The sequence below is a fragment of the Apus apus genome, chromosome 14, assembly GCF_020740795.1.
Source record: "Apus apus isolate bApuApu2 chromosome 14, bApuApu2.pri.cur, whole genome shotgun sequence".
NCBI lineage: Eukaryota > Metazoa > Chordata > Aves > Apodiformes > Apodidae > Apus > Apus apus.
Genome location: NC_067295.1, coordinates 2,644,649 through 2,668,707, shown reverse-complemented (window position 1 = coordinate 2,668,707; position 24,059 = coordinate 2,644,649). Strand labels below are relative to the sequence as shown.

Sequence of the window (24,059 nt, the reverse complement as noted above, 5' to 3'; positions counted from 1 at the left end):
CGCCCGTGACGCTCAGGGGGCGGGGCCGGCTCCTACTTCCGCGCGCCGGGGGCGGGGCTGCGCGGGCGGGGGGGTCGGCGGCGCGTGGGGAGCGCGGTGAGTGCGGGGGGACCGGGATAAGTGCGGGTGGGGGGGGGAATGTGAGAGCGGGGAGCTGCGCGGGGGGGGGGGGGGGGGGATGTGAGAGCGGGGAGCTGTGGGGCGGGGGGGGCGTTGTGAGAGCGGGGAGCTGCGAGGGGCGGTCGGGGCTGCTCCGCCTCCGCTGCGGGCGGCCCCGCGCTGTGCGGCTGCCTGGCCCTTCGTCCCGGCAGCGCGGGGGGCTCCGTCTCGCTCCTCCACTTGGAGGCACCGGCTGCCGTGCCCCCGTTTCCCGCACCCCGCTCCGGAGGTTCCTTCCCTCCCTCCCTCCCCCCACGAGGCGGCTGCTCCCGAGCGGCCCTTCCCCGGGGCGACCCTTGCTCCTCCCGCCGCACCCGGGGCGCTGGCAGCCTTGCCCCGGGGCTGCCTGTGCCCCTGAAACCCCGCGGGCTTTGTGTCCCCTCCCGGGGAGGCAGGTGTCCCCTCCCGGGGTGACACCCCGCTGCTCCTCTCCTCCTCGGCAGGGCGGCCATGGCCGAGTTCACGCGGCGGCGGGGCCGGCGGCAGGAGGACACCGGGCTGGGCAGCGTCCTCGACCTGCTGCTGGCCAACGCCCGGCTGGTGCTGGGCGTCAGCGGCGCGGCCGTGCTGGCCATCGCCACGCTGGCTGTCAAGAGGGTAAGGCTTGCGGGGGGGTGGGAAAGACACAGGGGGGGTCGGTCATCCCATGCAGGAGAAGCACTTGGCTCCCTTGTTTGTGGAATATGTTCCGCAGGCTTTGCCAGCTGCTCCCAATCTGGGCCCTTGAGTCTGGCAGAAGTGGTGCTGGTGCCAGCAGCAGTGCTGTGGGCGCGGAGCTGCCTGCTCCCACCCTGCCCCGCCACCCCATCTGCCTGGGACAGCAGGTATTGAGGATGCAGTATCCCATCTGGAAAGGCACCTCGGGTTTCATTCACATTGGGGCACCCAACTGTTTTCCAACTTAAAGTTGCCAGGAAGAAAACATTCAGTTTTGTGCCCCCCTGAACTGTGTGGCTTTGCTGGCAGAAGCCCTGCGTGGGGCTGTTGTCCCCTTTGTGTGTGTCCCAGAGGGGCTGTTGTCCCCCTTAGTTCAGAGTATGACCGTGGGGAAACAGCTGTGAGAACAATTCATCCACAGGGATTTTCCCTCCCTCCAGCTGATCGACCGAGCCACCAGCCCTCGTGACGAAGGTGACCCCAAAGCTGAGCAGAAGACCCTGGAGGAGAGCTGGCAGGACTTGGCCTTGATCAAGACGACACCAAAACCCCCCAAGAAGCAGAGAAGGGAGGACCTCAGTGAACCTCTGCTCTCCCCAGCTCAGCTCCTGGTGCCAGGTGAGGCTCGTGGGGTGTGTGGCAGCTCCTGCCATGAGCGGGAAGATCACCTTGGTGTGCTCCAGACTGGCTGAGCTGCTGCCCCTGGCCCTCTGGGAGCTCCAGGTTATTTTTAGCTCAGTGTCTGGAAAGCTGACCTGTTTGTGCCCTCCCTTCTGGGAGGCTCCTGAGCCATGGCCCTTTTTAGGCAATGCCTTTGCTAACAGCACCTCTGACACCTTCCTGCGGCCAGGGCGCAGCAGGGGCTGCCGGGGCTTCGTTTCCTCCAGAGTGGTGCCTGCTCTGCTCCTTTTCTGGGTCAGCTCTGGCTGGAGGAAGGTGCACTCAGGAGCTACCACAGACAAAGGCTGCCTTGTCTGGCTGCCTGCAGAGTTAGAGTTTTTCCAAGTGGGAAAGCAGTCTGGTTTGGTACAGAACGAGTCCAGAGGTACCGAACCTAGAGCGGGATTGTTCGTAGGGCTCCAGCAGGTTTGATCATCTCCAGCTGTGGAGTAAGGCCCGGTGCTGTTGTGTTTTGAGGTTAGTTTGGGCTCTGCCTTAGCTGAGAATTGCTGGGAATGTTGGAGGATGTGGTGGTGGCCCTCTTGGTAAGGTCAGCCTTGTGGGCAGAGAGCTGAGCCTCCAGCTCTGTCCCCCTCTTGACTGAAGCAGGAGAAACTGCTGCTGCAGGTTGCACAGTCTGCTCAGAGCTGTGACATCTCCCTCCCCTCTGCCCCCTTTCTCCCAGAGCCCAAGGTCTGTGTTGCCCCTCTGGAGACTCCTCAGGTTGCATCCAGCCCTCTGCACTGCCTCACGCTGCAGGAGAAGCTCCTCTCCCACTACAGCAGTCGGCTGGCCGTGCCCGAGGCACAAGCGTCCCTCGCCCCACATCTGGCCAGGAGCATCTGCGTCCAACTGCAGAAATTCCTGCGGAACAAGTGCCCGGAGCTGCCCTTTGGCAGCCTCTTCCTCAGAGGTCCCCTGCTTGATGGCCTCGGGGCTCTCACAGCTGATGACATCCACCTCATGCTGCCGGTGGTCCTCGATGCCGCGCTCTGGACCCTCATCCCAGGGGAGGACACGGTGGTGGGGAACCCCCAATACTGGATGATCAAGAGGACTGATCTGGAGTATTTCCCTCGTGGGTGCAGCCCCTGGGATAGGTTCATTGTGGGCTGGTACTTCTCCTCCAAGCTACTCAACGAGACCCTCCACAAGATGCTTGTGGCCTCCATCAACTGGCCTGCCATCGGCAGCCTGCTGGGGAGCATCATCCACCCCGTCGTGGCCTCCCAGGAGCTGAAGCTGGAAGTCAAACACGATCAGGTCGAGCTGAGCATCACCCTCTTCCCAGTGGTGGAAATGGAAGACAGGGTTCTTCTGGCTGCTCCTCCCAAAGGGCTGGTGGAAAACCTCTGGCTCGAGAGCTTTTACAGGGCAGAGGTCTCGAAGGTGAAGGAGCTGGATGCCGGTGACCGCGGGGCTCGGCAGCGCTGCCTCTGCGTCCTGAACAGCGTCTGCAAGAGCCACCCCACCCTGCACAAACTGAGTGGCAGCCCCTTGACCCACGTTGTCCTTCACCTCAGTGCCACCGCTTCAGACTGGGCAGAAGAAAACCTTGCTGACAGGTTCCAGCAGGTGCTTGAGGAGCTGGTGGGTTACCTGGAGAAAGGGGTCCTGCCTTCCTACTTCAACCACAAAATCAACCTCTTCTGTGAGCTGTCAGAAGAGGAAATTGAGGAGATGGGCTTGATGCTCTACAGGGCTGTGTCTGAGCCAGAGCTCCTGCTGAAGGAGAAATGACCAGTGCATTTGGAGCTCCTGAATGTAGGGTGTTCCTCACCCATCTGCTGCTCCCTGCTGTGAGGGTTGCAATGCTTCTAGTTGACTAGTCAGAAAGAAGCAAAGTTCTTGCACTTTATAAGAAGTAGTTCCTGTTTGGACAGAAGGTGCCTGCACAGAGGTGGGTGTTGGTGTCAGGAGCCTTTGGCTGGGAGGCTCTGCCCAACGCAGGCAAGTGCAGCTCACACCTCAGTCAAGTACCTACAGGTCAGTCCCATCCTCTGGGCACTGGGAGCTGGTGTGAAGGATGTTTGGTCCCTGGTTCCCAGTGTCCTCTGCCTGTCCCAGCCTGCTGTCACTGCTGCCAGGCTCCCCTTGTGCTCCAAGACCTGCTGGAGGGGAGCAGTTCCTTGCTGCTGCTGTTGTCCTGCAGGCCCCTCAGTCAGCTTTTGGGACAGGGTGGAAGCCTCATCCATCTGCAGGGTGCTGCTCAAGCCGTGACCTGGGTGGTTGTCTGGGCACTTCAAGGTACAGCCACAGCAAATGGGGCTGCAGGTTTATTCCTGGGAGACCCTTTCAGTGGCCAAGAGGGGCGAGCTCAGCCCTGCATCCTTGTTCTACTGGGATCTGCTCTGCCCTGAGGAAGGGAGGTGCTTCCAGCATGGGGCTGGGGCTTTGTGCTGTCCCACAGTTGTGTTTTGCTGGAAGATGTCCCCAGAAAGGCAGTGGCAGGAAGAGAGCTGCTGACTGCCAGGAGGCTCCTGGTGTCAGCCCCTCGATGGAGGCCGTGGCAGGGCTGTGTGTCCCCTCCCAGTGGTGGGTCACTGCCCATGTCTGTCCGTGGGTCCTTGCTGCTCTGCCCTGAACCACCATGTCCCCTTCTCATCTGTCCAGTGACCGTTTCACACATATTGCTGCTGTCTTCAGGTCCTGTTCCCCCAAAGCCCTGTGGGCTGGAAAGTAGGACAAGAATGATGCTCTGAGCTGAGCACTTGCAAGAACTGAAGTGGTTTCTGCTTTTTATTAAGAAGGTGTGTTTTGCTTGGGGTTTTTGTTTTGTTTTTTTGATTTTTATTCCTTTGAGTGGCTGCTAGTAGGCTTTGGTTCTGGCTGCAGTGCCAGGGCAAAGGAATATATTCTTATATTTAATGGGAAGAGCTGGTTTTGCACGCTGGTGGAGATGGAGAAATCCTGTGGACTTCAATGTGGGCAGCTGTTGTGGTTTGGTTTTCTTTACAGCTATTGTCCTATGGGAGGGGGAAAAACCACCCTGTGCTTTTTCTCCCAGTCTGAAGATGACTTTATTTGTTCCTCCAAACCACTTCCCAGGTGTCAGTGATGAGAATAAACCTTCCCTGTGTATTCTGGTTCTCTGGTGTCAGCTGTATTGTCTCCTTTCCCATGAGAAAGGCTGAGGCCACTCTCCAGCTGCAGTGGCACATGCAGGGTGTCCTTTCCCTTGTGCCCAGAGCTCGGTGCTGGTCAGACCCCTCTCCCAAACCCCTGCAGGGTGCCTGGCTGCTGTATGAGAGCCTGGACACTGAGCTTGTGCCACCTATCCGGTGGCTCTGATGCTGGCCAGGGTTAGACTGGGGAAGCTGGTGAGGGCTGATGCCACCAGCAGCTCTTCCCCTGCTGCCCGTGGACTGCACAAATGCTTTCTGCTGCCCTTGCTGTTCCCAGGCCCCTGTCACCAGCTCAGTGATTGCCTTACAAAGCCTCGTAATCCTGTTATTTTCACCAGCAGGTTTGTATTTTTAGGCCACAGCTGTTGATTGTGGGAGTGAGTGGTACAGGGCAATGCAGCCTGAGTTCTCCTGACCATGCTCAGCAGATCTAGGCCCGAGGGCGCGGGGCTGCTGCGGAGTTAAAGGTTCTCTTCTCTCTCATGCAGGCCCCAAAGTGAACCTGTGCTGCTGTGATCTCCCTGTAGAATGTGCTTCAGCCTCCTGGCTGCTTGGGACTGATCCTAGGGAACTGCTCCATATCCCAAAGGAGCAGGGACCTGAGCAGCACTGGCAGCCCTGGGGGAAAAAGCAATGCTGTCCTCTGCTGGAAGAGGACACGGAGTCTTGTTGAGCTCCTTGCTTTGATGTACAGAGGAAGCTCCAGTGAGAGGGGGGAGGGAGCCTGGCTCCTTGGGAGTTCAGTCAGGATACCAGAATCTCCCTTCAGTTCCACCAGCTGTCTGTCTGTCCCTGGGCAGCTGATGCAGGTGGTGAGATAAAACCATTTTCCCTGCCCCTCTGCAGCTGACTTCTAAAAAACACCAGGAAGAGTTTCTGCCAGGAAAGCTTCTGTGTGGTTCTGCTGAGTGAGTGGGAAGAGCAAGATCTTGGTTGATGCTTTTACAGCAAGAGCTGAACTGTTTGAAGCAGGAAGAAATAAGGCAAAGTTAAGATGGCACAGTATCAAATGAAAAATTAAATAATCTTTTAATAAGAAACTTAACAGTTTGACACAAGTAACTTTCATTACTTAGCAGCATCACAGAGGCACGTCTCGAGGTTTGAGGAAGAACTCTCTTTCAAATTCAGGAACTGAGATGAGGGTTCTTCCTGAGCTTTGCAGCTGAGCTTTCCTTCCAGGGAGAGCACCATCTCCTCCACACCTGGCCCTCCCCTTCACTGGCAGCAACAGCCAAGGTAAGGGGTGACAAAAAAGAAAGGGGAATGTTCCTCTGGTAATGGGAACTTGAAAGGAAACTTAAAACTCCACACTGTGGAAAGCCAGGGACTGAGGAGAGAGAAGCAGCCCTGGTGTCTGTTCTCATGGCCATGATCCAGCTCTTCCTCCAGTAGAAAGGCTGAGGAGAACCAGCACCATGGTGGGAGCTGCAGGTGAATTAGATCTAGTGATGTTTTCTCCACGGTTTCAGTTTCCAAATGCTTCCTTGACATGTTCAGACCATCCCAATCTGCTCAGCAGAAAAGCAGCTGAAAACAAAGGCTGACACCAGTAGGGGAGCCACCTTTTGAAGCTGGTTCAACCCTTGCTGCCCAGGCAGCCTGCAACTAGCCCTTCCAGTAAGCATTCAATGGACTTATTTCTAGACTCCAGTTCCTTTCAGCAGTAGCTGCTTGTGTAGGAGCTCACAACCCTGGACCTTCCAGATTCTTGAGAGATGTCCATCCAGGCTCAGTGGTTCTGAGGGCAGTTTTTCCTCGTATGGCCAGGCTGGTGGCAAATGCTACAGGTCCGTGGTTTCTTGGCAGTGGCTCCTGAGGCCAGATTGCTTGGTCTCTTGGCTTTACTCCCCAACCCTCTTGAGTATCCACTGCTGCCAGAGGGGTTCACAGAGACATCTCCAGAAGGCCCTAGAGAGAAACAACTTGCCTTTAATACCTTTGGAAATACGAGTAGGTGAGAAACAGAAGATAAGTTCAATATTGCATGTCAAGGATTTTACTATCCCTGCTGCTCAGATTATTTCCAAAACTACAGGTGCTTCAGAAGAGTTAAATGTTACCCACTTGTCTTGCAGCATTAGAGAAATGTGGGAACAGAACAGGGGACACTGGTTTGCCTGGTTCTCCACTCTGGTCTACAGCTGAAGCAGAAACAACAAAACATGCCAGAGGAGAACTTGGTTTCTAAGTGGTTTTGAAAATTTTATTCTACCCCTTTAAGCCCAAATGTCTAAGAAGGTGAGTGTTGAAGATCTCAGATCACATCTCCACCTCTGCACTTTGTGTTTTGTCCCTTCTCTTTCCTTCACATCCTTATTTTGCAATTATTTTTCTTCAAGGGGACTTCTCAGCATTTTTCCACAGCACCCACACTCAGCTTCCCAACTGATCAAAGCTTCAGAAAGACTTGGCCTTTCCCTGCATTCCCAAACTAGGGCAGAGGGAGCAGCTCACTCAGATTCCCTGGCATGACAGAATGGGGTTTAAGATCTCCAAAAATCTGTAGCAGGTTGGTAAAAGCTCTCACAAAGCTGAGCACTGTGACTTGGGAGGATAATTTCCAAACAGACTGCTGGGCTTTATCCAGTGAGTCACAGATGCTTAAGCTTACTGCACACAGAAGCAAAGCATCCTGCTTGGAGCTCAGCAGTTGTGTCCTGAAGATGTCTCCTGCTAACAACGGGGAGGTAAGGCAGACTCAGCTGTTACAAGGAACATTTAAAGTGCTATGATGCTGCTGACAGATGTTCTAAAGACAGACCCTGACGCCTGTCAGATGTATGAGTTGCTGCAAGAGCTGTCACACTGTGGCAGCAACACACCTGTGAGCAGTGTGTTCAGTTCAGCTTAAAGGGCAGCCTCTAACCCTTGTGTCCCAGCCCAGCCTCACCTGGTTCCACAGCTTCATCTGCCCACTGGAAGAAGCCACACTGCTGCTCACGGGGCTTGGAGCAGGTGTGGAACTGCCTCCCTTTGTTGGGCCCCTCCTTCTGGACAGTGCGGGTGACAGCTGGCTGGTCACACTTGCAGACGGTGCCGCCTCCTGAATCTGAGCTGTTGCTTCCAAAGAGCTCTGGGCCCCTCCCTCCTCCCGGGCGCTGGAATCCTGCTGGGCCCCTTCCTGTGAAGGGCTGGGGCAGCGCAGAGCCCCGCGGAGCCGCGTTGCTTCTGTCCTCCGAGTGCTGATCAGCCCAGAGGAAGAAGTTGCAGGTGCTGGAGCTGCACTTGTAGAACTGCCGGCCTTGGTTGGGCCCTTCCTTCCGCACAGTTAGCAACAGGGCTTCAACCCCACAGTTGCACACCACGGCGTTGTCCCCGGCATCCGCAGCGGCCGAGGGAGCAGCCCGAGCTGTTCTTGTGGAGTTCAAGGAGAGCAGACGTCTCGGTGCCAGGTTTGTGGTCCCTCTCACCTGCCTGTTTTCACCACTAGCTCTGCTGGAGGAGCTGCTGACCTGCAGGTGGTGACCTTGCTGGCTGGCTGGTGCTGGCTGGGATGGGCGGTGCAAGTACTTGAGGTCCAGGAGCTCTTTGAGCATCTCATCACAGCCCCCGATGCAGCCAACAAACTCCAGGGGCATCACGGGTGGCACGCTGCCCCTCTTGAACTTAAACTTCAGTCTAAAGGGAAAAGAATAATTCAAGTCTCTCAGTTTATAACTCCTCATCAACAGACCTCGACTTGGACTTGACTTTTTTAATTTATTTTTTTTAATTCTGCTGTGCTTGCACCAGTTTCCCCAGCCCCTCTTCTCTCCATCCCCAGACCATGCCGGTGCTGCTCCAGCTTTTCAAGACTGGAATGGAAAATGGTTGCTCAGCCCATGGAGGTTTCTTGTCCTGATAGCTAAAACAAAGTCTGAAGGACTGTGCGTCCCTGAGGGAAAGCTGGTACCACCCACCTGTGAACGGGATGGGGTTCACACACAGCACAGATGCTCTCATCCCTGGCCACATCCAGCACAAAATCAGGAAACCAGACTGCAGTTTTACAAGCTGGATAGCCTGTGCAGCTGAGATAGAACCTGTCGTGGGATAAAAGCACTGGATGAGGAAGAGGCAAAGTCGAGACAGTCAGTGATGTGTTCTCCTGTCTTCTCAGCCATCAGAAATGGTCAAAACAACAGTTTTTAAGGGCAAATACGTACTTGAGAAAGAAATGAATCTGAGTCCACGCAGCTTACGTAGCTGGTGGAGTTAGCTAGCTGCTCCTTAAGTTTCATGCTTGCTGCAGAGGGGAGATAAAGGAACAAACCAAGGCAGGAGGCTACTTTCTACAAGAGGGAAGATCACCAACCCGCCGTTCCTCTTGGTCTTCAGGACCATGTCACTGTTGCACTGCGGACACTTCCGAACAGCCACGGGCATTGCTGGGTAGACCTCCTCTTGCTCTGTGATTTCTGTGCCTTCTCCAAAATACTGAGCCAGGGCCTGGTCCAACCTACAAAGAAAGCAGTAGAGCATTCTGTGTGTCTCCTCTGCAAAGAGCAACCAGGCAATGCAGTGAACTGGAGCTTGCTGCCCTCCACACAGCCCCTCCAAGGTCCTCCACAGCACCATGCCTCTAGAACAGGCCAGGTGTGGGCACAACGTGGAAGAGGTCAGTGCACTTTGCCATCTCTTTCAGCCAGTTTTGAGTTTAATGTTAAGGGTTTAAACCAAGATGAGCAGTTAGTTGGCAAGAACCCACAACAGTGTGCCAGGCTGCAAGTCATCCCTTCCCATGCAAGTGCCCACACATGCTGGGCAGAGCTCCAGGGAAAGTGTGACAGGACCCCACTCCAGGCTGAGCCCCAGATGAGAAGGCAGCACCTCCCAGGACAGCAAAGCAAGCAGAAGAGGGCAGAGACAGGACTCACTTGTTAGCTCTGGCCACAGCTTCGATGAAGACTTGCTTGTACTTCTGGACCTGCTGCTGCAACACAACAGATTTGTCCTTCTTCCCTTCACAGACGAGTTTCAGATCAGCCTCCAGCTCAGCTCGAAGGTCAGGCTTGGACATCTCGTAGCCCATGGAATCGTAGCCTGAGGAAGACACTGCATGGTAAGCACAAGGAACAAGGAAGGAACCTGCTGCTTTCCTGATGGGCTCTGCCCTCACCTTCAACCAGCCCCATGCCCAGGTGGCCTGGGAGGAAGCGCTGATCCGCGGTCAGACCCACGTACATCCGCGTCTTGATGGTCTCGATGTGCTCGGCATGAGTGGCGTCGGTCCCTGAAAGCAGATGGGTTGGTCGGGGAATTAGATGCCAAGAAGTGACTTCCCCTGTGCCTAGTGCAGAGTGCAAGGTGCTAAAGGAACCAGGAGACAACTTATGGTCAGGAGCAGCACTGCCCACATGTGCTGGCACTGAGGGCAATAAGGTGCTGGCAGGAACACCCTAAGATGCACATCCCCCTGGGTACTGGGAGCTCTCTGCGGACTCCTTGGGATCTTTGGACTCTGCCTTTCCATGTTAGGAGGAAATTCTTCACTAGGAGGGTGGTGAGACAGTGGAACAGGCTGCCCAGGGAAGTTGTGGAGCCTCCATCCTGGCAAGTGTTGAAGGCCAGGTTGGACAGGGCTCTGAGCAACCTGGTCTAGTGGAAGGTGTCCCTGTCAATGCAGGGGGGTTGGAACTGGATGATCTTTAAGGTCCCTTCCAACCCAAACCATTCTATGATTTAAGTGATGTTTTTATCTTAAGTGATGTTTAGAGAATTGCCTACTCTGAGGGTGGGACAGAACTGGTGTTAGTTAAGAAGCTTATGACCAAAGCTCTCCCACGAGCCAAAGGCCACGCTGGCAATACTGACCAATGCCATGTTTCTCCATGAGAGCAATGAGATCCGCTTCTGTGAGGAGCAATGGAGGGCTGGTTTCCCCATCCACCATCTCCACTGTAGTGGGCTGAAAGCGAGACCCTTTCTGATACAGTGGGATAACCTGAAGGGAAGGAGAATCTCTTTGAAACTGCCTTCTGGTCACCAAAGACAAAATGTCACACTAACAGCAGGGCAATGCAGTAGCAGAGCAGCACCCTGTTCTGGAAGAGATCCAGTCTCAGGGTCATCAGGATTAGCCAGTAACAAGCTGTTTGAGACCAAGGAAGAGCAATTACAGCTCCTCTTGGTGAGTAAAGTCAACTTCCACATCCCTGGGTGGTCTCTGCTGTGGTGTCAAAAGGGGAAGGAACTATCTAAAGCTGGCACAATAAAGCCCCACAGCAGGGATGGCTTTGAGTGGAACAGCCAGTGGACTGGGAATTGTCAGAGGACATTCTGTAGAGGTGTCTGAGCTGGCAGTGAAGCGCAGCTTTAAACTCCAGGTACTTTAACCTCTCATCTCTGTCATTCAAGGGGATTACCTTATCACTCCACTTCTCGTAAGGATAAACTTCCAGGTAATTTCGGGCCAGGATCATTAATCCTTGAGCAATGAAGCGCTCGTTAGCAATGTCAATCTCCACAGTTGTTTCCTGGCCCTTGGCATCTTGGGAGCAGCAAGCCAGGAAATGGCGCACGATAAATTCATACAGTCTCTGCTCGTTGCCCTAAAAGCAAAGAGGGAAAGAGGGTCAGAGCCTCCTCCTGTGCCAATGAGGTGCCCAGAAACACAAGGGAGATCTCAGGTGAGGAAGCCCTCTAATCATGATTACATTATTAAGATGTGTATCTTTATTTACCAAGCAATCCAAGCCACCTGTTACCTCTGCCCTTGTTAAACTCACCTGCAGGTTAGTGGTGTGTTTTGTGGGGTGAATGGGAGGATGAGCCTGATCTGATTTGTTTCCATTCCGAGGGGTTGGCCCACCCTCATCCAAAATCCTCTGTGCAAATGCTCCCCAGCTGGGGTCCTGTGTTTGCTGCTGCACTAAAGCAGAGAGGTTCAGCTCCTTGGGGAAAATGTTGGTCTCTGTTCGGGGGTAGCTAATGAACCTGAAGAAAGACAGAAGGAGGAGCTCCAAGATGCTTCCTATTTTGGGCTAAAGGCCATTTATTTTTGAAAGATTTAAGTTTACCAAGCCAAGTCTTGCTCTCTTACCCTTGAGTATAGAGTTTTTCTGCTATTCTCATGGTTTCCTTTGCATTTATTTTCAGCTTGCGGGAAGCCAACTTCTCCAGTTCCTGAGTTGGGACAAGCCAGGTGGAAAAAAGAAAAAAATGTATTTGTGCATAATTCAGAGTGGTGACTAAAAATCTCTGTTCAAAACTGCTTTCAGAGAAGTCCTTTCAGCACAGTTCAAACATACCACAGTGTCCAGGGGCAGGGGCCTCCATTTGCTCTTTGGCTTGCTCCCAACCTCAACAACAGTTGCTACTGGATCCTAAGCACAGAGGAAGGAAAAGGCAAAAATCTCCTTCAGGAGTTTACACAAACTGGTGTTTAACATCTTGAGCAAGAGGGATGCAGGAAATGTTTGGCTAGTGGGGGATTATGCAACTATTTACAAGCTTTCTTACCTCCATACACATCTGGTAAAGGACCAGGCAGGCCGTGTGGTTGAAGAGCCGGTTCCTCTTCCAGTTGAAGAGCACAGTGCCCTCTTCATGATCATGTATCACTGTGCAGAACAACAGAGCTGAGTGACACAGTCCTGACACAATGGAAACACTCAGAGCTGGGAAACCTTCCAGCTCTGCTTCACAGTCATGGCAAAGGAAGAGGAAACCACCTCTGCAGCACTCTTTTGTTTCTTGCCCTGACTTTTTTTTTTTTCCTTTCTAAACTCCTCAAGCCGTTTCAGATGGAGCCCAGGACTCCCTTTGCCCAAGCATACCTTTGATTTTAAAGAAGGATTCAGGAACAAAGGCCTGGATGGCTTTGAAGCGTTCAACCACAAAGCCCAGTGTTGGGAACTGGCAGCTGCCGTAGCTGATCAGCTGATCCGCTAAAATATCCGGGAAGATCTTCCGGAGCCTCAGTGTCTGGAATCTGGTGAAGGCAGCACCTGAGAAAACAAAACATCCGACTGAGTAACACAACATTGGAGGATGATCACACCACTTCAGATGGTTCTTTTCAATACTCCCGAGTATTGATTTTGCTTGATTTTTAAGACTTGCTTGCAGAAGCCTCCGTGCTGCATGAGCTACAAACCTAAAGTTTGCTTCAAAGAGCACGTTTCCAGTAAAACATGAGATGTGATTTAGTTGTCTCTGATGTAAAAATCAGATTTATGCCACCACAGAGGGCAGTTCTGCCATGTGTGGAGGATACAGCTGATTTCTAAACACCCCTTGCTGGGCTTTCACAATGCGTATTGAATGTGGTTAGAGGAGAAGGGAGGGAGAGCCTGGTGGCTGGCTCTCTTGTTCAGCACTTTAGGGGAGTTCAAGTACTTATAGACAATAAGCTGAACACTGGTGACAAAGCTGTTCCCTGCCTGCCACCCTCCTGCCACGTCCCTTTAGAAGAAGAGCCTGCAGCAGCTCAGGCCTGGCAGCCTGCTCTCACTTCTAGCTCGTGGACTCGGGAGAGTTGGATTAATGGTTGGAGTCAATGATCTTAGAGGTCTTTTGCCACCAGAATGATTGATGGTGTTTACCCACCTATCCTGAGGTCCAGCTCCTGCCTGACGTCAACGGCATCACTTGTTTTCTGATCTGGCTGGGTGAGGTTCTGACAGGCTGTTCTGACGGCGTGGAGCGTAATCTCTGAGAAACGGGCTCGGAAAACCTGGAGGTTTGGCTTTACTGCCAGACACCACATTGAGAACACACCTCTGTTAGGAGCTCCCTGAGCAGTGACACCTGTTAAATCAGCACTTCATTGGACTCAGATTGCTGAAAACAATGCTCTACACACCAGCTTTGCAGACGTGGATGATCTCAAAGCCGATGTTCTCTCCTTCTCGGTCGCAGTCCGTCCAGATCACCAGAGCCTGGCACTGCTGGACTTCCCGTTCCAGGGTCCTCTGAGGAAACAACCCAGGGTGAGACACACCAGGCCACTGGCTTTGTCATTTCATTGTGGAATGACTCACTGGATGAATGTAACACGCAGCATGTATCCATAGAGACAGATTGTTGCCATAACATTTGGTATTTGTGTCTCTCAAGAGATGAGGCCGTTTTCAGAAGAACAGAGTCATTTATTTACATCTGACCCTGTTAAAAGCAGGGCTGGGATTGCACCACAGGCTGGTGTCTGAAAATGTCAGGGTTTGGTAAAACTGAGATGCAATTTTACCACCTTGATGGAAAAAAACCCGAACACCTCCTTTTAGCAAAATAGTTGCTCATTTATTGCACTAATTGTAAGCCAGCTGGAGATGCTCAGTGTCACAAACTCATGGCACATACAGTCCTAGGAAAAGCAGGAGGAATTTGCTTAACTCTGGAACTTAGAAATTCAGGACAAAGGGACAATCCTCCTCCTGTCTGAGACAATATTTTTAGAGCCAACCTTTGAAGGCAGAGTTACAGGGCAGCTCTTAAAGACAACGTACCTTGATATCCATGTAATTTTCAGGGCAATACTTCTCAATTTCAGCATCAAAAAGAGCCAAAGGGTTGCAGCTGTGCCTGGTGAGCAGAGGATGAGCACAACAAAAACTAAAACACATGTGGTGAGACACTGACTGGTGCTGTCTTGTGAAGAAGTGCTATTCAATTCAGAATATATTTAATTATTGGCTTTGTCTTAGCTTAAGAGTTCACATGAAATGCTGAGTTACAATTAAAAGGAACAGAAACAAAAACAAGCAGAGAAAAAGCAGAACAGCCCTAAATAAGCAAATTCTCTTGTTTCAAACACAGAGAACAAAGGGGAGGGAAGCTGGAGAAAAGTGCCTGACTTCCCCAGACAACTCCTAGTCTGACAAAGGACACAAAAATATCAATCAAGTTTTGGAATCAGTTTAATTCCTTAATGTATTTTAGCCAGTGCTATGGCTGTGCTCTGCAGACAGTCATTTGAAACAATATTTTAGCTAATCTACACAAAATTTGATCCTTATCACCCTTCTCTGCACATGGTGTCAGAGTCCCTGCCTGCTCCCCAGTCTTTGAACTTGCAGAGTCCCTGCTCAGCTTGGGGTTGAAAGCCAAAGATGTCCCTGCTGGGGGTACTGACCATTTCCGAAAGGGCATCTTAAAATCATGAGCCAGCAAGTGTCCAGACACGGATGTCATCACCATGGTAACGTTCTGCAAGAGAGAGAGCGAGCTCATTAGTGCCCAATTAGCGACCTGATCTCGAGGCAGTTCTCCATTTCCACCAACAGTGACACCTCCCTCCTGCTTTTCTCTCTGACAGCTAAATCTGTGGCCTCTGTTTCTGTAGGAAGCTCCTGACCCTAAACAGCAATCTATTGGCAGTGGTTGAGCCAAGCAAAGATCATCTGACTTTTCCTCATCTTTGGACAAAAGGTCCTCACTCCTGGAGATGTTTTGTAACTTCTGACAAATGGCTTTTGATAATTAATACTTTGCACTTCTCTAATCCAGCAGTGGAATGAGAGAAAACTCTTACCTGGCCAAACATCTGGTAGTCATATTCGTAGATCTTGTTGAACTTGGAAAACCCTTCTCGCTGGAAGGAAAAGGAAAAGTTGTTGAGTTTCTGGCTCCTAACAGGAACCAAACACATTCCACCTCCATGGAGCGTGGAGAAGCCTGGGGCAAGAGAAAACCAGGAATTGCAGCTAATGGAAATGGCAGCAGGGTTGAATGGAAACTGCCAGAATCATTTCTGGAGACACTGAAATGGTGCTTCCCAACATCACAGAGTTTAAAGTGATGCTCCAAGGGGATGATGCCAGGGTTATCTCCCCATGGACAGAGATGACAAACAGTGGGGAATAGATTTGTTTAATGGTGCTGGGTGGTGACATTCCTGGCAAACAACTATCCTGCTCCAAACGAAGTGTGTGCCAGCTCTGGGTCCCCCAGACCACCTTCCACCTGAGACTTGTGGAGGTTTCTGGACTGGGTATTTGCTGCTTTTCCCACAGAAGCAGGATAATATCATCCTGGGTTGGGACTGCCAGTGCTCAGGTTGTCAACAACACCTTTCAGTCAAATTTAACTCTGGTCTGGAAGCACCTTCTAGGTACCAAGTAATGACAACAACTGTTAAAGGTCACAATACAAAGCAGCAGAGAGATCTCTGAACTCCTCCAAACCACAGGCCATCTTAGTGTTATCACTTAAGTGTTAACTTCAGTAAACCCCTGACACTTGCTGACACTGCAGGAGTGGTGGCTTTGGACTGGGGAATGCCAACAGATGGTTTCAGTTCCTGAAGCTTTTTTACATATATTGCAAAGCTGGGATTGACACAGGGGGCCCTCACCGGGGAAGCAAAATTCTAACAGGTCTTAAGTCACAGGGAAATGGGGACTGAGACCCCCAAAGACACTTGGGCAAGTGGTGTTTGTCTACCAAAGAAAGCAGTTCTTGTACCCTTACACAGCCAGAAACAAAACCAGTGCAAGATGTTGCACACGTTGATGTGAACTGCCCCTGCCAAACTCTGCAGAGGGAGCTGCAGTCCATGCAGGACTCAGACTGCACCTGGGCCCAGGTGCACGGTGGCTCTGGTGAGCTGAGCCTCTCCAGCCAGCCAAGCCAGACCTACATCGGGAAGCAGCCAGGAGATGTGGTGAACTCCTACCCGTCGCATCCTGCTGTTGGAGAGCAGATCTGCAATCCCTCGGGCAGCATCGTTCTTCTCAGCCACGCACAGGACCCTGCGGATCCTCTGCAGAGCCACGTCCTCGGCAGCCCGGGAGAAGAGACGCCAGGGCTGGGGCAGCATCCTGACCCCGCAGACAGCGAAGAGCCCCGCCGGGAGGGTCATTACCGGAGGCGGCGGCAGCTCCCGCGGGGACAAGACATGTTGACGTGTCCTGGCCTCGGGGCTGGATCCTGCTGGGGACAAAGAGCGATCCCTGACTCTCCCTGGTCAGAGGGGCCAGGGTATCATCCCCTGCCCGGCTGCCCCGAAGCCACAGACGGCGCAGCCCCCTCCGAGCTCACGGAAGCGAAGAAGGCTTTTCCCCCCCGCCAGCAACAGGCACCCGGCGGGGCCTGCCCGCCCCGGCCCCTCTGCCCCGCCAAGGCCCTTCCCTCGGGCCGGGGCTGCGTCCCGCAGCCGGGCAGGGCTGGTGCCCCGGCCCCGGCCTCGCTCTGCCGCCCCGGGACACCCCCTGTCCCCTCCGGCCCCCCCTCCCACCCCCCGCACCCCGCACCCCCCGCACCCCGCACCCCCCGCTCCCGCACCCGCCGCCCGCGCTCCCTCTGTCGCAAAGAGCAGCGGCACGCGCCGCGCTTTCCCTCCCGGTTACGTCCTGCCGCAAAGCGCCGCAGCACTACAGCTCCCGGGAGGCCCCGCAGCGGCCTTGCCCGCCGTCCCGCCTCCTCCCGCCTCCGCCCGCCCACCCGTCGCGCCGGAGGACGGCGGAGGTTAAACAGACGCGGCCGCAAAGGGCGGGGGGGGAGGCGGCGGCTGCGCTGCCGAGCGGCGGGGTGAGAGGCCGCGGCGTCATGTGAGCCCAAGATGGCTGCGGGGCTGCGGCGGCGCTGAGAGGAGCGGCGGGGCCCGGGGGGGCGGCGGCTGCGGGCCATGGCAGCGGCGTGAGGAGGTGGCGGCGGTGGGAGAAGGGGCTGCGGCGGGGCTGGGGCTGCGGCGGGGCCTCCCGCAGGGCCCGGTGGCGGAGGGGACCGGGGGGGCCTCGCTGCTCCATGTCGGTTCCCTCCTGCGGGAAATATGATCAGCGCCCCTGACGTGGTGGCCTTCACCAGAGAGGAGGAGCTGGAGGATGAGCTGTGCAGCCAGCCGCCCCTGCCCGAGGAGTACTCGGTGCCGCTCTTCCCCTTTGCCAGCCCCGGTGCCAACCCCTGGGCCAAGGTCGCCAGCTCCAAGTTCACCCGGGACTTCATCCTCATCTCCGAGTTCTCGGAGCAAGTGGGGCCTCAGCCCCTCCTGACCATCCCCGACGATGCCAAAGTGTCGGGCACTTTCGATCTCAATTATTTTTCCCTTCGGATCATGTCTGTGGATTACCAGGCCTCCTTCGTGGGGCACCCTCCCGGCTCTGCCTACCCCAAGCTGAACTTTGTGGAGGATTCCAAAGTGGTGCTGGGGGACTCCAAGGAAGGGGCCTTTGCCTACGTCCACCACTTGACTCTCTATGACCTCGAAGCCCGGGGCTTCGTGAGGCCCTTCTGCATGGCCTACATCTCTGCTGATGAGCACAAAATCATGCAGCAGTTCCAGGAACTCTCCGCTGAGTTTTCCAAAGCCTCCGAATGCCTAAAGACAGGGAACAGGAAAGCTTTTGCTAATGAACTGGAAAAGAAACTGAAAGATCTGGACTACACCAGGACTGTCCTGCACAATGAAACCGAGATTCAGAAGAAAGCCAACGACAAAGGGTATTACACAACCCAAGCCATTGAGAAGGCCAACGAGCTGGCCAGCGTGGAGAAGTCAATCATTGAGCACCAAGATCTGCTGAAACAAATCCGGTCGTATCCCTACAGGAAGTTAAAGGAGTCTGACTTCCACCCCTACGAGCCAGAGTCTGTGCTGGATCAGGCTGACACCAGCTGTGACCAGGGCCCAGCTACCTCCGACCTCCCCGAGCCTGGTGAAACGCCCCTCTTTGCCCACCTGCCATCCTACACCCCCAAGCTCATCAAAGCCAAATCTGCCAAATGCTTTGACAAGAAGCTGAAGACGCTGGAGGAGCTCTGTGATATTTATTTTTTCACTCAAACCCTTGACCAGTTGCATCAGATCGAGAGGACTTTCAGAGGTGATGTCTGCTACCTCCTGACCGACCAGATCAGCAGGGCCCTCTTGAAGCAACAAAGTGTCACTAACTTCCTCTTTGAGGATGTGTCTTTTCTGGACGAAAAACCACCTGAAAAACAGAGCAGAGGCTGCCAGGGGCTCAGTCAAGATGCTGTTGATAGAAAATGTTTGGAAGAGTCCTCTGCTCCTAAAGTGGTCATCAGCCTGGGATCCTACAAGTCCAGCGTGGAGAGCGTGCCCATCAAGATGGAGCAGGAAATAGAGGACTCCCAAGAGCCCCAAACGACCGGGTCGGTCGCTTTGGAACAGCAGGACAACCTGGACTATCTCGACGCGGATATTAAAGGCAGCATCAGCAGCGGCGAGAGCATCGAGGTTCTGGGGACGGAGAAACCCACCTCTGGGCTGACGAAATCGGAGAGCCAGGCCAGCCTCCCTGTCAGCCCCAGCCCCCAGGGGGGCCGCAGCAAGGTGGGCAGCCGACGGACCGTCAGCGAGGACAGCATCGAGGTTCTCAGCACCTGTCCCTCCGAGGCGCTCATCCCGGAGGATTTCAAAGCCAGCTACCCAAGTGCCATTAACGAGGAACCTTACGTGGATGGTGAAGAGGGAGGCCTTCGTTTCACCCCCAAACTAAACCTGGACGACGCCGACGAGCAGGAAGATGTTTTGAACCAGGAGAACTTGGTGCAGGTCGATTCCGCCTGTTGTATCGGGAAGGAGAGTCCCAGTTTCCTGGAGCCTCTGCCTGCGCTGGGACAGAAGCCCTGTGAGGAGGATGGGGTGGTGAGGATCCCCCCGCAGCCGTACCGGGCCGAGCCGGGGCTGCACGGAGGTTTCCCCTCCCATGATGGCATCTCGGGGGGCCTCCTTCCTTACGAGTTCGACTCGCACTACCTGACAGGCAACAGGGAGGTCAGCAAGAGCAGCCTGGACGAGTGCTCTGATTCCACCAGCTACATCAGCAGTGCTGCCTCCACCTGCTCTGACCGGACCCCTTCTCCTGCCCACCTCGCCCGCCAGGCGAGCGAGAGGCACAAGAAGAAGGCGGGGCAGAACGCGCTGCGGTTCATCCGGCAGTACCCCTTCGCCCACCCTGCCATCTTCTCCCTGCTCAGTGGCAGGACCCTGGTTGTGCTGGGGGAAGAGGAAGCCATAGTCAAGAAGCTGGTGACGGCGCTCTCCATCTTCGTGCCCAACTGCGGCGTGGACGCCAAGCCCGTCAAGCACTGGGTCGCTTCCCCTCTGCACCTCGTGGATTTCCAGAAGTGGAAGCTGATTGGACTCCAGAGGTAAATGGAGGGTCTGTTTGTCTTTATATCAGAGTCCAGGTGTGTGTGTGTGATTAAAATTTGGTTTCCTGATCGAGCTGAAGATGTCCCTGCTCACTGCAGGGGAGTTGGACTAGATGACCTTGAAAGGTCCCTTCCAATCCAAACCATTGGATAAGGGAGGGGAGTGGGTGTGCAGGGAGGTCTCTGTCTAATTATCTACACAGTTGCCATGAATTTCTGCTTCTGGGGTATATTTTGAAGGGGGGTAGATTTATCTGTCTCTTTATTTGAGAGTTAATATTTGAATCATCTCATGGGTCCTTGCTGCCTGGCTCTTACAAGTTACTTGGCCTTGGGGTTTCTTTCTGGCTTCAGTCTTAGCCTGGCAAAGCACAGAACAAACACTTGAGTCCCTCTGGTTTCCTGGATGGTCCAAGTGCTCCTGGAGTCCCCTCACATGCTCTGTTTTCCCTTGTCTTCTGTTTAAACTCTTCCAATATTTGTAGCTAGAATTTTGGTTTTTAAATGACTACTTGGGTATGGGGAGGGTTTTTCCTTCTGGACCCTGATGAAGAGATGATGCACTGTTGAGGAGATCAGGAGGTCAGAAATTGGAGTGCCAGCACCTTGGGCTGTGTTGGCAAGGGTGTTGTGAGGGAGGGCAGAGCCTGTGGAGCTGCTGGGCTCTTTTCAGGGGGTGCAGGTGGATGTAGACTTATAAATAAGAAGGACAAAAGGCCCGTGGAGCTGTGTGGGCCGTGGTGTTGGGATTGCAGTTGTGGTGCAAGGGAAACCTCTGCTTGGGGTGAGGACCATGGAGAGAGCACACACCCCTTCCCTGACACCCAGCTCTGGATGTGGCTTTGTGGTTTGTATTCACAAGAAGCCATTGCTCAGCTCTCAAGATTTTGGCCTTGCCTTTGTTGCTGGTATGAAAAGGATTTTCTGTGAGTGTTACCAGGATGTGTTCAGGTGCAGGTGTGACAGGGAGTGGCTGTTGCTGTCACCAATGTGGCAGGCAGGAGTCAGAGCGGGCAGCCTGTGGCACAGAGCTGGGCTGGAGCAGCTCCTGACAGAGTGCTGCTGAGAAGCAGGAGAGCCAAAATACAGAAATCTGCAAAACACAGGAATTTGGGCTGCTGAATATTGCGTTGCTGGAGGTTGTGGATGATGAAATTATCCTGAGCTGCCAGTTTACCCCAGTTCTGTGCTCGGGAGGCAGGATGGCAGCTCTGCCAACAGCTGCTCTCAAACCTCTCTGTCTGTCAGGAAGGTTTTTAAAAGCCCCGAGTGTTGACTCATGGCTCAGTGTTTGTGGTTAAATGCCATTTTTATAAACAAAAGTAATCAATTTTTGTTGGTTTTTTTTTAAGAACTGTTTGTAATGTGTGTCAGTCACTGAAACTCTCCTCTGTGGAATGTTAATTAAGTGCTGAGCTTAATGTGAGTGTTTTTTTTCAGCAAACCCTTTGTGCAAGGGCTTTGGGAAGGAACTGAGAGGCTAAATTAATTATTCTGGTGAGGGTGCTGCATCTCCCAAGGTCAGGCACAGCCTGGGAGCAGGGACAGCCCTTACACCCACAGCTGGGGCTCCCACTTTGGGGCTGGGAGCTGGATCTCAACTGAGCGACTTCAACCACGCAGAGTCGAGGAGCAGAAGGTAAAAGTCTGCGCAGGCTTGTGATTTGCATTTAAATAACATGAATTTAGGCTTGTTGGATAATCAGGTGTTGTGAACGTGCTGTGGGGTTGCACCTGAGTGAAAAATGCCCAGGCTCAGCCAAGGAATGTTTTGGTTTAAGGATGTTTTGAAGGAAGGGCAGAAGGTTTTGCTGTGCTCAGGGCTTTGACCACCTCAGAGCAGTTCCCTCCCAAAAAGCTGTATGAGGAGCTCTTGGTAAGGAGGGTCTGGTCTGAGTTTTTGGATCCTTGCTGTCATGTGCCAGCTGCTGCAGAGTTTGCTGCTGGTCACCAGACATGTCCTTTCCCTCCTTCTCCATGTCACCGAGGGAGGAAGCTGCCCCGAGGCACACTGGTGTATGGAGCAGCACATGTGTGGTGTGGATCAGGGGATGATCAAGGTTCCTTTGGGATCTGCCAGGTTGGAGGGACAATTTGGCCAGTCTCATCCATGCTAGACTTGACCTGCCTGCAGAGGGGCTCGCAGCTCATGAGGTAAAATGGGTGTGACACAGGAGCACAGACGCAGTCTGGTGCTTGGCTGCCTGGTCTCCTCCAGCCATGACCTCTCTCCTTGCTGTTCCAGGGTGGTGTCCCCTGCCGGGGTGAACGTGCTGCACTCCCTCAGCCGGTACAGCCGGTACCTCAGCATCCTGGACGCTGACAGCAAGACCTTGCGCTGCCCGCTCTACAAGGGCACCCTGGTGTCCCGGCTGGCCGACCACCGCACCCAGATCAAACGGGGAAGCACCTACTATATGCACGTCCAAAGTATCCTCACCCAGCTGTGTTCAAAAGCCTTCCTCTTCACCTTCTGCCATCATTTGCACCTTCCCATCAGCGAAAGGGAACCGGAGGAATCCGTTGTGAATCGCAGGATGAACTTTCTGAAGCTTCAGCTGGGCCTTGCCAACGAAGATGTCAAGATTGTTCAGTATTTAGCTGAGCTGCTGAAGCTGCAGTACATTCAGGAACCCGACCAGGGGGTGAACCCTCTGCTCAGATTTGACTATGTTCCCAGCTTTTTGTACAAAATCTAGCCTCGTGAGGGGCTGTCTGCCTGCGTCCTCAAAGCCTGACACAGATCACCCGTGCTTGACATTGCCACAGCTCTCACACGTCGGGAAGGGGCAGGGAAGCTGATGCATTTGCAGGCATCTCTGCTCCACAGAAATCAATGTCTGAGGGACTGGTTTTCCCATAGGGTTCTGTGTAGCCAAGAATGTAGGTGTTCCATCACATAAAACACGTGGCACTCTGGTTTTAAGTGTTAGAAGGGGCAGGATGAACTTATAAAACGGGTCATGGCAGCGTCCCAGGGGGATAATGGTGTGGAGGGAGAGATGGGCTGTCTTGGGGATCAATACGTAGTAGTGTGCAGCCCCCCCCCTCAGTAACACAGTGCTCTGTAAGCTTCTGCCAGAGCCCTAAATGCTGTTGGTCCCTTCCTTGGAGCCAGCCAGGGTGGAGACCAGAGGGGAGATGTAAAGGCCACAGGAAGTTTTTTAAGTCACCAGTGTCTCATGTGAGTGTGAGCTCCCAGGCAGGGTGGCAGGTTGCAGTTACCCATCTGTGCACAGCAGGTCCCTTCCTGCATTTTTCTGAGTTTCCTGGGACTTCCCAGGGTAGGTTGTCCCTGGGCAGTTGGGAGAGCAGTGGAGGCACATGTGCTTCTCTCCAGAAAGCCTTTGCCAGTTTCTGTCTGCTTTGTTAAAATCTGGAATGTGGAAGGACTCCTTGGCACCGGCGAGCACCAAGGTGCCCGCTGCTGGGAATGTCAAGCACTGTGCCTTGTTCATTTGCTGGGAGACCTCCAAGAAGGGTGGGAGGGAGACTGGGAATCCTCACAGTGTGTGGGGTCGATGGTGGCCTTTTAAAGAGAGAGGAGAACTGAACAGAGTGGGGACACACCCCCTCCCCCCCCTAATTTTTGGACACTTTGTGATGGGGAAACGAACAGTGCAATTCAGCTGCAGCTACACTGTGAGACAGCAGGCTGGGGAGATGTAACAGCTCAGGAGAGACAGGGGATGAATGTACTGGATTCTGTGTCGTATCAGTTGTAGTTGCTTTTGGGTTTTCTTTTTTGGTCAGGGAGTTGACTTTTGTGCTGTGTGGTAGAGCAGGGTCAGCGTTGCTCCCTGCTGCTTCTGGCTGGGTCTCCGTCGTGTCTCAACTACCTCTCCCAGGGTGCTCCTGGATGGGGCAGAACTGCACTCTCTGACCCTGAATGCTGAGGACTTCCCTTGCAAAGCTTCTGTGCCACTTGCCTGTGCCATAAAGGTTGTGCCACCAGCATGGTGGCACTCCCAGGTTGTTCCTGTCAGTGCCGAAAGCTTTATGCCCAAGCACAGTGCTTCCCTCTGGAGTCTTGTTGGAGATGCCACTCCTTGGCCGCCGGTCCTGGGCTGCTGTTTGCTCTCCCTGGAGCCACATGGTGCCTCTGTGGTACTTCTAAGCAAGAAAAGCCTTGCTAGAAATTGTATCCTTGGTTTTATTTCTTGTTGTCACTCTTCTGATGATGGGGTGAGAACAGGTGAGATTATGTTGATGGGTTGTTTGTGTTGAGTTTTATTAAAACCTCCATTTATTGTGATGGTGTGAGGCAGTGCTGGAGATGAATGGGATGTTCCTTCCATGTCCAGGGTGGTTTCTGTGGACAGGGTGGGGTTAGATCCCAGTGATGTGAGAGCAGCACTGCTCTGAAACCTGTGTCCTGAGGGCGATGAGGCTCCATGTAGAGGCTGTCACTTGGCACCA

At 53.8% G+C, this 24,059-nt stretch overlaps 3 protein-coding genes across 4 annotated transcripts; 2 read left to right on the top strand and 1 right to left on the bottom strand.

The window, feature by feature from the left end:
• Positions 1-56: 56 nt before the first annotated feature.
• MIEF2 (mitochondrial elongation factor 2) lies at positions 57-4,557 on the top strand. The gene is made up of 4 exons (XM_051632548.1): positions 57-96; positions 603-756; positions 1,257-1,434; positions 2,162-4,557. Exons 2-4 carry the CDS (start codon positions 610-612, stop codon positions 3,214-3,216), a joined length of 1,380 nt encoding a protein of 459 aa, XP_051488508.1. The 5' UTR covers positions 57-96; positions 603-609; the 3' UTR covers positions 3,217-4,557.
• Positions 4,558-5,606: 1,049 nt separating this feature from the next.
• On the bottom strand, positions 5,607-16,883 carry TOP3A (DNA topoisomerase III alpha). 2 transcript variants are annotated; one of them, XM_051631703.1, is made up of 20 exons: positions 16,809-16,883; positions 16,201-16,454; positions 15,058-15,117; positions 14,659-14,732; positions 14,033-14,108; positions 13,390-13,498; positions 13,134-13,277; positions 12,362-12,532; positions 12,045-12,145; positions 11,834-11,908; positions 11,626-11,708; positions 11,312-11,519; positions 10,949-11,134; positions 10,398-10,527; positions 9,703-9,816; positions 9,461-9,626; positions 8,899-9,042; positions 8,504-8,626; positions 7,495-8,222; positions 5,607-6,512 (listed from the first exon to the last, which is right to left on the bottom strand). In XM_051631703.1, the coding sequence occupies exons 2-20, from the start codon at positions 16,384-16,386 to the stop codon at positions 6,334-6,336; spliced, it is 3,057 nt and encodes a 1,018-aa protein (XP_051487663.1). In that variant the 5' UTR covers positions 16,387-16,454; positions 16,809-16,883; the 3' UTR covers positions 5,607-6,333. The 2 variants fall into 2 exon arrangements, with proteins under 2 accessions (XP_051487663.1, XP_051487664.1); XM_051631704.1 differs by having other exon boundaries at positions 16,794-16,855.
• A 181-nt stretch (positions 16,884-17,064) lies between these two features.
• Positions 17,065-23,734, top strand: SMCR8 (SMCR8-C9orf72 complex subunit). Its single transcript, XM_051631705.1, has 2 exons — positions 17,065-19,637; positions 21,886-23,734. The coding sequence occupies exons 1-2, from the start codon at positions 17,296-17,298 to the stop codon at positions 22,337-22,339; spliced, it is 2,796 nt and encodes a 931-aa protein (XP_051487665.1). The 5' UTR covers positions 17,065-17,295; the 3' UTR covers positions 22,340-23,734.
• Positions 23,735-24,059: the final 325 nt, after the last annotated feature.

What these genes read in the sequence shown, in the direction of transcription:
- SMCR8 (XM_051631705.1), top strand. Translation starts at nt 17,296, where the DNA reads ATGATCAGCGCCCCTGACGTGGTGGCCTTCACCAGAGAGGAGGAGCTG. An exon ending in AAGCTGATTGGACTCCAGAG is followed by an intron (nt 19,638 to 21,885) that starts GTAAATGGAGGG and finishes TTGCTGTTCCAG; the next exon opens with GGTGGTGTCCCCTGCCGGGG.
- TOP3A (XM_051631703.1), bottom strand. Translation starts at nt 16,386, where the DNA reads ATGACCCTCCCGGCGGGGCTCTTCGCTGTCTGCGGGGTCAGGATGCTG. An exon ending in GAAAAACTCTATACTCAAGG is followed by an intron (nt 11,520 to 11,625) that starts GTAAGAGAGCAA and finishes GTCTTTCTTCAG; the next exon opens with GTTCATTAGCTACCCCCGAA. An exon ending in AGATGAAGCTGTGGAACCAG is followed by an intron (nt 6,513 to 7,494) that starts GTGAGGCTGGGC and finishes GTTTCTCTCTAG; the next exon opens with GGCCTTCTGGAGATGTCTCT.
- MIEF2 (XM_051632548.1), top strand. Translation starts at nt 610, where the DNA reads ATGGCCGAGTTCACGCGGCGGCGGGGCCGGCGGCAGGAGGACACCGGG. An exon ending in CCACGCTGGCTGTCAAGAGG is followed by an intron (nt 757 to 1,256) that starts GTAAGGCTTGCG and finishes CCCTCCCTCCAG; the next exon opens with CTGATCGACCGAGCCACCAG. An exon ending in AGCTCAGCTCCTGGTGCCAG is followed by an intron (nt 1,435 to 2,161) that starts GTGAGGCTCGTG and finishes CCTTTCTCCCAG; the next exon opens with AGCCCAAGGTCTGTGTTGCC.